This window comes from Hyperolius riggenbachi, chromosome 10, assembly GCF_040937935.1.
Source record: "Hyperolius riggenbachi isolate aHypRig1 chromosome 10, aHypRig1.pri, whole genome shotgun sequence".
In the NCBI taxonomy this organism is placed as follows: Eukaryota; Metazoa; Chordata; class Amphibia; order Anura; family Hyperoliidae; genus Hyperolius; species Hyperolius riggenbachi.
In genome coordinates this window covers 78,561,029-78,573,187 of record NC_090655.1, presented here as the reverse complement: position 1 = coordinate 78,573,187, position 12,159 = coordinate 78,561,029, and the positions used below count along the sequence as shown (strand labels likewise).

The window sequence follows — 12,159 nt, the reverse complement described above, 5'->3', positions numbered from 1 at the left end:
CCTAGATAAAACTTTTAGGTTTATTTGAAAAAGTTTAAAAGGCATACATTACTCATCCCAGTTGTATGGCAGAGAGAGGTACAGGCAGGTGGGGACCTTGCCTCCATGCCTGGGAGCTTACTACTGTGCAAGCACAGAACGCTCCAGCAGGAGGAGCCCGATGGGAGGTACACCTACTCTGAGGACCAAATAGTAGCAGAACGGAGTGGCCTGACAGGACGGAGAGGGACTCAACGGACCTCATGGGCTTGGAGGAAGCCGAAGGGAAGTGTAAATACAGGCGAATCTTTGCGCTCAGGTTTACTTTAAGGGGGAAAAAAAATTGCCCAGCCATTTACCTATGGCTTTTTACAGCCCCCTGAAGTCTTCCTGGCCTCTCACTATCACCCCGCACTGCTCTCTTCCCACAGTGTCCCCCTCCGAATGTTGGATGTGCAGCAAAACTTGCGCACATGCAGAATGCTCCTATCCGTGGGCGCGAGATGGAGGAAGCCAGCGCCACATATACGCAGTGGCTTGGCAACTCAGTCATCCAGCTTACGGAGGGGGACACTGCTGTAGCACAGAATCATGGCAAGGAAACAGCAGGACGTTAGGGGGCTGGAAGAAGTCCCAGGTAAGTAAATGGACATTTTTTTTTTTTTTCAATTAACTATCCCTTTAAGAAAAAAATGATTATAGTAATCATGCTGATTTGTAATCTATGCAAATAGATTAACAAAATATAATTTTAAAAGATTCAAAGATGTTGCATTGAAATCTATGCCTTTGGACATCATTGCTGAACATGGCCAGTACTAGAAATGTTTGAATGGCCATAAGTCACTATTTTACTTCTGATTTTGTTAAAGTCCATGAAAAGGCATAATGAAAACCTGACTGCAGAGCTAGTGCTGCAAGTACAGCAATACCCTGTCTTACTTCCTACAGCAAATGCTTTCTGTACTGCTGTGGGTATGGGGCCTGCTCCCCTCCCCATTGTCTGATACTTCACATCCCTGACTGCAATTTATGTTCAGAGCTCCACAGTGGGGCAGCATGCAACTTGTAATGTTAGCAGATCACAACTCTGACTGGCCTGCATCTGTAGGAGAGCTGCAGTCAGAGCTCGGGTATCAGCCAGGTGTTGGCGAGGAAAAATGGGCTGAATGCCCACCAGGCATCGGGCAGGCAGCAGATTAGTTACTAAGCAAGTTCAGTGATTGGCCCAATGATGGCACCATAGCCCGGTCTGCGGGAGCATCAGCGCCAGTAACTTAGCAGTTAGCATTGATTGGCAGAATTCTACACCAGTCAGCAGCAGCTAAGTCAGGGAGCCTCTCCGGCTCCACGTGGGATCCCCCTGCGCAAGCCACAGCCGCGCCGGACATAACACTGGGCCCATGCCTGTAAGCCTGGTCAGCTGCCGCTCTTGCCAATCTGCAGCCTGCCAGATGTCCCTCAGTCTGGTCAGCTTGCAAGTCACAATAGCAGTGCCTGGTGGAGAGGACCTCTGCAAGTATGCGGCTTCTACATGTCTGGGTACACAAAGGGATGGAGGAGGACTCAGAGGGACAGAGAACACTGGGACAAAGGAGGAAATGGGGACAGAAGACAACACAGGAGGGGAAAGAGGGCACAGGGGTGGGCACAAGTTACTGGGGGACATGAGGTACAAGGGGACATAGTAATTGGGGGGGGGGGGGGGGTTATTTATTTTTTCCCCCTTATTTTTGTCCTCTAAATCTAGGTGCATCTTATGGTAAGGAAAATATGGTGAACTGAAAGGGATATGGGGGCTGGCCTAATTATTTTAACCGATTCCGGAGATTGAATTCTACGCCCTGTTTTGATGCTCGAATACTTACCAGGGCGTAAATTTCACACTACTGCCACGCATTCTCGCCTCTTTTATCACTCTCTGCCAGCTGCATCTCACTCCGCCTGCCGTCTCTAGGATGGCAGAGCCCTATGAGCCAGTCAGATGCCGCTTTCATTGGCTCCTGACCCCGTCTATCAATGTAAGCCAATGGGAGTGCTTACATTAATAGACTGGGTCAGGAGCCAATGAAATCGGCTCCTGAACGGCTCAAAGGGTGAGCTGCGGCTGGCAGAGCCCTTTGGCTGGATTGTGTAATGGTTAAGGGCTCTTCCTCTGACACGGGACACCAGGGTTCAAATCTCGGCTCTGCCTGATCTGTAAGCCAGCACCTATTCAGCAGGAGACCTTGGGCAAGTCTCCCTAACACTGCTACTGCCTATAGAGCGCGCCCTAGTGGCTGCAGCTCTGGCGCTTTGAGTCCGCCAGGAGAAAAGCGCGATATAAGTGTCTGTCTCTTTGGCTGGTCAGGAGCCGATTTCATTGGCTCCTGACCCCGTCTATCAATGTAAGCCAATGGGAATGCTTACATTCATAGATGGGGTCAGGAGCCAATGAAAGCAGCTTCTGACTGTCTCACAGGGCTCTGCTGTCAGAGACGGCAGAGTGGGTAGCCTGAGGCTCCGGGTGTGTGGCGAGTATGTGTGGCGATTCAGCGGTCTCTCTGGTCCTTAAGTGGTTAAACAATGCATCATCAACATCTGTTGTATTGTTGGTGTCCTTGCAGGATAAACTCCTTCAAACCATGGAACCCGCAAAAGAAACTGGACTGAGATACGACCAACAAAAACTGTTGTACTCTCCAGAAACCTTCTGCAAAATGTTACAGCAGCTGTATGCTGAAGTTTAACAATTTCATTTACTTACAAAAATAACTTCTGTATAACATTTGTCATTGCTATGCTCTATTTCCTTTTCCAGACTGACCGAGCTGTACAACTACTCCTAGAGACCAGCCCTGACAACCCGCAGTATTACTGTGACTCGCTAAAGGCCTGCCTTGTCACCACAGTCACTTCCTCTGGACCTTCTCAGAGCACCATCAAACTTGTGGCCACCAACATGATAGCCAACGGAAAACTGGCAGGTGGGATTTTACTTCTGTTTAATTAATCAAAATATACACTTAAGACAATAGTGTTAGACTAGGAGGGGGGGAGGGGGTAGTGTTGGGAGTAAGTAGTCAGTAGTAGTGTTGTGTGCTGCAAATAATTGAAATCTAAATTCGATAGCACTGCCAGCAATGGGGATTGGGGGGTGGGGGTAAGTGGGGTTAGGGTGGCGCTAGGAGGAGAGGAGTAAGGAAGGGAAGTTATTGCGAAGTGTAGGTAGGAGGTTAGCATTAGGAGCAGGAAGAGGGAAGGTTAGTGTGAGAGGAAGGTTTGATGAATGAATTGTGGAATATCTGTAAAATTGCCTATATTCTGCTATTGGTGGTAGCCAGTGCCCAATAGTAGAATATTGGTAAGTTTACCAATATTCTACTATTGGGCTGGCAAAGATCGAAGCTGAAAATCAAATCGCTAGGGATATCAAATCTAACCCAAAAAAGTTTTACAAGTACATCAACTCTAAAAAAAAAAGAAAGGTTGACTGTATAGGAATCCTAAAGGATGAGGGTGGGAACTCAATGGTGGACGACCAAGGTAAGGCAGAGTTATTAAATGCTTTCTTTGCTTCTGTCTTCACAAAGGAAACAGCACTGTTGCAAATTACAGAGGCAGAAGAGTCTCAATCTTCTAACTGTAATATTAAATACTTAACGCAGGAAGAAGTAAAGGCAAGACTAAATAAATTAAAAATAGACAAGGCACCTGGCCCGGATGGCATGCATCCTCGGGTCCTAAGAGAATTAAGTTCAGTTATAGCTAAGCCCCTTTATCTTATCTTTTGTGACTCTCTTGCAACTAGCAGAGTCCCAGTGGATTGGCGTACAGCCCACGTTTTCCCATTATTTAAGAAGGGCAAAAAATCTGATCCAGGAAATTATAGACCTGTAAGCTTAACATCAGTTGTATGCAAACTATTTGAGGGGTTACTAAGAGATACTATACATGACTTCATAGTAGAAAATAATCTTATTTCTCAGCATCAACATGGGTTTACTAAAGACAGGTCCTGTTTGACTAACATGCTCAGCTTTTATGAGGTAGTGAATGCTAATATGGATATTGGGAATGCTGTAGATGTGATATACTTGGACTTTGCAAAGGCCTTCGACACTGTTCCCCACAGAAGTCTGGTGCAAAAGTTGAGGATGCAAGGACTGGGGAAGAGTTTGTGTGCATGGATAGGGAACTGGCTAATGGACAGAAAACAAAGAGTTGTGGTCAATGGATCGTACTCAAAATGGGAGACTGTTAGCAGTGGGGTCCCACAGGGGTCTGTACTGGGTCCAGTGCTCTTCAATTTATTTATTAATGACCTAGTAGATGCAGTAGTGAGCAATGTTGCTATTTTTGCAGCAGATACAAAATTGTGCAGAATCATCAACTCTCAGGAAGATAGTGTCATATTGCAACAGGATCTGGATAGGATGGCTATATGGGCACATACATGGCAGATGAAATTCAATGTTGACAAATGTAAAGTCATGCATTTTGGTCGTACCAATGGTCTAGCACCATACAAAATAAATGGGATACAGTTGGGAACATCAAATTTGGAGAAGGACTTAGGAGTACTCATCGACAACAAGTTAAATAATCGTACTCAATGCCAAGCCGCTGCAGCTAAAGCGAACAAAATTTTGGGATGCATTAAAAGGGAAATAAAAACTCGAGATGCTAGAATAATATTGCCCCTGTTTAACTCTCTAGTAAGGCCACATCTGGAATATGGAATTCAGTTCTGGGCACCACATTACAAAAAAGATATTGCAGTTTTAGAGCAGGTGCAGAGACGAGCTACAAAATTGATACGTGGGATGGAAGGTCTCGCTTACCAAGAAAGGTTAGATAAACTGGGTTTATTTAGTCTAAAGACGCCTTAGAGGAGATCTAATTAACATGTATAAATACATTAGAGGGCAATATAATAGCTTGGCGGATGAGCTTTTTGTCCCTAGGCCTTCTCAAAGGACTAGAGGCCATGAGCTGCGCATGGAGGAAAAACGTTTTAGCCATTTATTTAGGAAAGGGTTCTTTACAGTAAGAGTGGTTAAGATGTGGAATGCATTGCCACAGGAAGTCGTTATGGCAAACTCTATACCTGCATTTAAAGGGGGCTTAGATGCTTTCCTTGCGTTGAAAGACATCCATGGCTACAATTACTAGGTTATGCCTAATGATGTTGATCCAGGGATTTTATCTGATTGCCATCTGGAGTCAGGAAGGAATTTTTCCCATTTGGGGCTAATTGGACCATGCCTGGTGGGGTTTTTTTCGCCTTCCTCTGGATCAACAGGGGTATGTGGGGGACGGGCTGGAGTTGTACTTTGTACTGGTTGAACTCGATGGACGTATGTCTTTTTTCAGCCAAAATAACTATGTAACTATGTAACCAATATTTTAACTGCTTCACCAGGCCCCCAAATTATTAGACACCCTTCTTAGCATATGCAATAATCTCGGCTATTAGTGGGATCAATCTTGAGAAAAACCTCATAACACACGCTCAACCACCATTGGCTGTAACAAACAAGGAACGACGGGTTAGCTGAGTATTGCCTGTTACACACTTTAAATTATGATTGGCCAGTCACTGACCAATTGTACCACCTCCATGTAATGTGAGGGTCAAGAGATATTTAATATTATGAGCTTATTGTGCAGGTAAAGCCGCATACTACATGGATGTGGTAAAATTGTATTTTTTGGGTGATTTGCGCAGGTGTTGTAGAACTAGGTGATGAGGGTGGGACAGTCGGCTGCAAGGGGCTGGAGAGAGCCCCAGGTGAGTAAAGCCCATTTGGGTTATTTTTGCCTGATAACTACTTTAAGCAATGGGATTTTATAAAAAAAAAATCCCCCATAGCATTGCATTAGCAAGAGCTTTTTCAAATCATTAGTGTTTACAAAAGGCTGCTAGTGGGTTTGAGCCCTTACACTCAGATCAATGCTTTCTTTATTTCCAGAATATTATATACAGGCAGAACGATGGTGTAGTGGTTAGCACTCTCGCCTTGCAGCGCTGGGTACTCCAGTTCAAATCCAAACCAAGGCACTATCTGCACAGTGGTTGTATGTTCTCCCTGTGTCTACATGGGGTTTCCTCCTACAACCCTAAGACCTACAGATAAGTTAATTGGCTTCCCCCTAGACCAGTGGTAGGCAAACTTGGCTCTCCAGCTGTTAAGGAACTAAAAGTCCCACAATGCATTTGCCTTTATGAATGACTGTGGCTGTCAGACTGCTGTAATGCATTGTGGGACTTTTAGTTCTTTAACAGCTGGAGAGCCAAGTTTGCCTATCACTGCCCTGGATTATGATCCATTCACTACACAATACATACATAGACATGTGACTATGGTAGGGATTAGACTGTAAAACAATATACTCTGTACAGCACTGCGGAAGATGTTGGCGCGATATAAATACTAGTATTTACGTGGTTTGTACAGTCTAGGCCCGTGGTCCTCAAACTAAGGCCCGCAGGCCGAATGTGGCTCCCTGAGGCTTTTTTACCGGCCCCTCACACACAAAATATATTCTGAATGCGGTCAGCTACATCTTTAAATATTGGTGGTCTGCATATAGAATGAAGCCAGAATGCAATAATTTTGCTGGTTTCCAATCAAATTCCACATCAGGTGACACTGTTGTCCAATTGAACTGCAGGATGTCACCTGGGTATGCTTCACTGTCTGGCCCACAAAGACTTCTACATCGTTTTATGTATACTCCGGCCCCCCAGCAGTCTGAAGTATGTTGACCTGGCCCCTGACGCAAAACTTATGGGGACCCCTGATCTAGGTGCTAAAAAGGTATTACTAAAATTAAAAAGGTAGACATTTCTTAACTTGACCTTTTTTATATAGAGAATTTGCTCCTTTTCAGGCTCTGAAAAAGGATATACTGTATTCTTATGACAAAAAAAGTTTAGAAAAGCCCACAGAAGAGATTAGTGTCTCTTGAAACATAACTCGACGATATAGCATTGCTTGAAGTGCTGCAGTTTATACCGCAAGATTTCTGTTTCAGAATGAAGTCTTCCCCATTTCAGAGCAGTGCAGCCTCCTTATTAAGGTGCATGTAGATGGGAAGACCTCATGCCGGCACAGAACCTGGCGAGGCTCTTTACTTGGAAAACGGTTTGTGGATTAGCTGTAACACCTGGTGTGCTGGCAGCATGCTTCTTGGCAGCGCCGCGCAATCCACTTACTACACGCCACCCAGCTGGAAACACATCTATTACTTTAGCATTCTACATAGTGGCGAGAAAATGTGAATTATCCTCTCAGATGTAGAGCACTAAATTTGCCAAGCAGGCAATTTCCATTTAAAGTGGCCCTGTGCACAAATTCTGTAACATAAACCTGTGAAGCCATTCTACAGATTGCCATCTTGTGTCTGGCTTCAGTGTCATTTTACTTTTCTCTGAAAATAAATTTCTTTGGTGTGTGTCTGTGATACTAAAGTGCACCTAAATCAAATTGAGGGGAAAATAAAAAGTTTCACTTACCTGGTGCTTCTACCAGCCCCCTGCAGTCGCCCTGTGCCCTCTCCATCACAGATCAAATCTGCAGTCCCCTGCTGTCCTGTCACTACGTTTCTTTCTTGCCGATTCAGCCACGTGGATGGCCGTGCATGTCTTCAATCACTTTCCTGCTGCCGGGAGCATCCTGCTCATGCACAGAATTAGATATTCTAGTTCTGCACATTTCCAGCAGCTGGGGCATTATTGAGGATGTGCGCCGCTAGGGCCGCACAGGTGCAATGGCCATCGGCTGGCCAGTCGGCAAGAAAAAAAACTAAGTGGCAGCGACAAATCTCTCTCCGATCAGATTCTTGGTCAGACCTACCCATTATCGCTAGATGTATGGGCACCTTTACTCCTTAAAGGGAACCTTAACCGGCGGGGGAAAAAAAATCACTTACCTGGGGGCTTTCCCAAGCCTCCTGCAGCCGTCCGGTGCCCGCGCCGGTCCTTCGGTGCCCTCCGGTCTCCCTCCGCCGCTAAGTTTCGTTTTCGGACGACTGCCAGTCGTCCTCGGGCCTCTTCCGCATTCCTCGTCGTAAACTGCAGTAAAGCGCGTCCGCATGACGCCAAACGTGTCATGCGGACGCGCTTTACTGCAGTTTACGACTAGGAATGCGGAAGGGGCCCGAGGACGACTGGCAGTCGTCCGAAAACGAAACTTAGCGGCGGAGGGAGACCGGAGGGCACCGAAGGACCGGCGCGGGCACCGGACGGCTGCAGGAGGCTCGGGAAAGCCCCCAGGTAAGTGAATTTATTTTTCCTCGCCGGTTAAGGTTCCCTTTAAGGACCTGAGCCCACTGACGCAGATGTGTCCGCTTCTGTCCACTTTTCAGCATCTCTAACATTGAGGGCCCTTTTCCACTAGTGGCGGTTGCAATGTAAATTCGTAAATCGCTAGCAATTTTTAAATCGCTAGTCTTTACTAAATAACATAGGAATCACGGTAGGTATTTTCTTATACCGCAGTTCGATTTTTACTAAAGTGCGATCTCGCCTCGGATCGATTTTTACCACGATTTTGCTATGCAATGCATTGCATAGCAAAATCGCAATTGCCTAAAAAAAAAATTAGGGACTTGCTGAATAGCAATCGCTAGTGTTTAGCGCTAGCGATTGCTAGTGGAAAAGGGCCCTGAGGCCTTGTTTCCATACAGCACGCTTTCAGGTGTGCTTATGGAAACGTGATGGCAGGGACAGCACTGTCTGCTGTTTCCATTCATGCGCTGCAATTCACTTTTGAATCACAGCGCATGGTTGTCTGGATTTCAGGGCAATTGCTCAGTATTCGAAAGAGTGGCTAGGCACCTCCCGTATAAAAATGCCTACATTTATTGAAATATATCGAAAACTGTGATAAAGACCATAAGGAGAGAAGGTTACAGCATGTTCAAATCATGGTCTGTATCCACTGGCGTAACAATAGGGGATGCGGCCCCTGCTGACGCGGGGGGGGGGGGCCCGGGGCCCCCCTAGGGCCCGCTCGGGGACTTTTTGGGGGCAGGAGGGGTCGCAGCATAGGAGGAGAGCTGTGGCCGCAGATCGGTGGGGAGGGGGGAAATTCCCCCCCTCCCTCACCTCGGGCTCTCCTCTTAGCGCTCCCCCTCCTGCAATCATTGGTTGTGCTCGTGGCAGCAACGGCGGCGGCGGCAGGCAAGCTGAGCACATACCTCCTTCTTGCCGGTCTCCGATCACTAAGTGCTTTATGGAACTTCCTGTGTAAATAGGAAGTTCTATGAAATTCCATAAAGCACTTAGTGATCGGAGACCGGCAAGAAGGAGGTATGCGCTTAGCTTGCCTGCCGCCGCCGCCGCTGCTGCCATGAGCACAACCAATGATTGCAGGAGGGGGAGCGCTAAGAGGAGAGCCCGAGGTGAGGGAGGGGGGGAATTTCCCCCCTCCCCACCGATCTGCGGCCACAGCTCTCCTCTTATGCTGCGACCCCTCCTGCCCCCAAAAAGTCCCGGGGGGGGGGGGCGGAAATTTTTGCAGGGGGACCAGGGGCTTTCTAGGTATGCCCCTGTCTGGATCACTGCTTTTAATTTATTTCAATACATTTTTTCACTTTTATACTGGATGTGCCTAGCCATCGTTTCTAATACTGAACTGTCTGACATTTTTGGGGGTTTTTTTGGGCTAAGAACACTCCGGTAGGCCACAATAGCAGGTCCTGTGTGCCACTTTTCTTCATCTAGATTTCGGGGCATTTGCACCCAAGATCCCCTTCAGTATAATGAATGGGATCGCAAGCTCTGCCCCTCCGGTAGGGATTCACAACGCAGAATGGAAACTAGCCCTGATGTGTAACTGAAATGTGGACACCATGCCTTCAGTGGGCTCAGGCCGTCACTACACTGCTTCAATTGGACAACTGTTACAACCACCAGTCATGTGATGTTGGTGGCAAGCCTAATGGGCACCAGCGTGTTTAGTCAATGTAGTACAGGTTTACCTTGGCAAAAGATTACTATAGCCTAGGATCTTATGTATGGACAGCATTTGTGCCTGTTTGTGCTGATTTCAAATGACTTGATTGGCTGTCCTGTTAAAGAGATGCGCATAAGCATCTCACTGCAGCAGAAACTGCAGTTGGCCAAGGTTTTTCAGACTTGGCAGATTGTTGGTAGAGGAGGTTTCTGATGTCTGAGGACATCTGTACATACACTAACCAACCTAGCTCCCAACTTTCCCTCTTTCGAGGGACAGTGCCTCTTTGGTAACCAAATCCCTCTGTCCCTCTTTCTTTGTCCTTCTTTTGGGACTCCTGTACAGATCTGAGTTTAATACATTTTTCAGGAGAAAAATACAAATATTTACAGACTTTAATCTTTTTCTTCCCATCAATTAAATTGATATATTTCTTATTTTTCAAGTGTTAAACTGAAAACTACTGATGATAGAAGGGACCAGTGTGGTCTGAATGCTAAAACTACATCTTTTGGTTCTAATTTCTTTGTGATTTGCCTGGAGGGTGTGTGGTTAGGGGTGGGGCAGGGGCGTGTCTTAAAGTGTCCCTCTTTCTTAGCTCAAAGTTGGAAGGTGTGTAACATTTCACCCAATCCATTGGAGTTCTGGGAATGTAGCATGTTAGGCTGGATTCACAGTGCGTGTGGCATAATGCACACGTTCTAATGTGTGTAAATTGTACAACACATGTGAATGTAACGCCTACATGCAGCAAGTTCCAATAACACGATTGGTTACAGTTTAGATATGTGAACAGGCCCATAGAATTGTATGGGCAGTGAGCTGACATTCAGAATTAGTCTGTGACTCAACCTTTAACATTGGCCAGTTATAACAAGACAAAGGCTAAACTAACTGATGTTTTGTCTCATACAGAGGGAGTGCAGCTCCTGTGCCTAATAGACAAGGCTGCTGATGCCTGTCGGTACCTGCAAACGTACAATGAGTGGAACCATGCAGCGTGGCTTGCCAAGGTCAGTACCATCAAGGTCACAAGAAGACCTGTTAAGTTCGTACACACTTTATCACCCAAAATTATCTTAGAGATCAATTCAGGATGATTGCTGTACAGACTCACTGTTTGGCCTCTGGCCAAGCATTGAGTTCTGATCAGCGGGAGAGTTGAGGAGGCGAAACAAGTGCTTTCATGCTGTGGGAAATTGTGGCCTGGCAGAAAGGGAAAATTAAATGTCTTTTTCAAACACAAAAGCATGTAAAAAAAAATTAAACATGCTTACTGGGAGATAGCCTTACCTTCTGGGGACTGCGTGTAGTAAATACTACGCCACACTTGTGGCTGTGTAACTTTGATGCGGCGTAGGATTTATGCCAGCTGCTATTTCCACTCCTGCCACAATCGCTTGCATCCGAGAGGGGAGATTAAGCTGTCACATGACAGCAGACCTCTCCCCTTACTGATCAGGAGCCATGGCGATTGGCTCCTGATCATGTGATCACTACCATCGCCAGCCGATCGTAGTGATCAGTGTTCAGTGTTAAGCAGCGGCGATAGGAGCGATAGAAGAGAACCAGGACTCACCTTCATGACGTTCCCTGGCGAACGTTGCTCCCCTCCCCTCTGCCCAGCTTCCCCTGCTTGCTCTGACTCTAAAGTGGCAGTGCGCACAGGGAAGCCAGACAGAGCAGAGGGGGGCAGAGCTGCTAATCGCAGGACCCTGGGAGGTGAGTAATGGCTGCTGGCTATACCCATATCTATACTGGGGGTGGGGCTCCATCTATACCGGGGATGCCCATGCCTAGCTATCTAAACGTGCCCCTCCCCCCATGCAAACTGCTCTGGTCCTTAAAGGGGAACTTCAGCCTAAACAAACATACTGTAATGAAGTTATTAGTTATGTTAATTAGAATAGATAGGTAATATAATCTCTTACCCACCCTGTTTTAAAAGGACAGGCAAATGTTTGTGATTCATGGGGGCTGCCATGTTTGTCATGGGGGCAGCGATCTTTTTGGTTGAAAGGAGGTGACAGGGAGCAGGAGACACAGTTCCAACTGTCCTGTGTCCTGATCTGCACACGCTAGGCTTCAAATGTCAAATTAAAAATGTAAAAAAAAACAAAAAATGCACCAAAACAGCAGAACGAGAACAACAACATCAGAAATCCCATCATGTTTTGCACAGCATCAGGGGAAAAATGCCCGGGCAGTTTTCTTCTGTGCAGCTAAAAATGAGGCT

At 46.4% G+C, this 12,159-nt stretch overlaps 1 protein-coding gene and 1 long non-coding RNA gene across 4 annotated transcripts in view; one reads left to right on the top strand and one right to left on the bottom strand.

Moving 5' to 3' along the window:
* The window catches only part of LOC137536049 (uncharacterized), a 490,360-nt gene that overhangs the window by 6,836 nt on the left and 471,365 nt on the right, over nucleotides 1-12,159 (bottom strand). The window lies entirely within an intron of this gene.
* Nucleotides 1-12,159, top strand: part of WDR11 (WD repeat domain 11) — a 158,566-nt gene that overhangs the window by 129,672 nt on the left and 16,735 nt on the right. Inside the window, exons 25-26 of the mRNA XM_068258016.1 lie at nucleotides 2,780-2,945; nucleotides 10,839-10,936. Of these exons, the coding sequence (XP_068114117.1) occupies nucleotides 2,780-2,945; nucleotides 10,839-10,936 (264 nt within the window). The remainder of the gene's footprint in view (nucleotides 1-2,779; nucleotides 2,946-10,838; nucleotides 10,937-12,159) is intronic.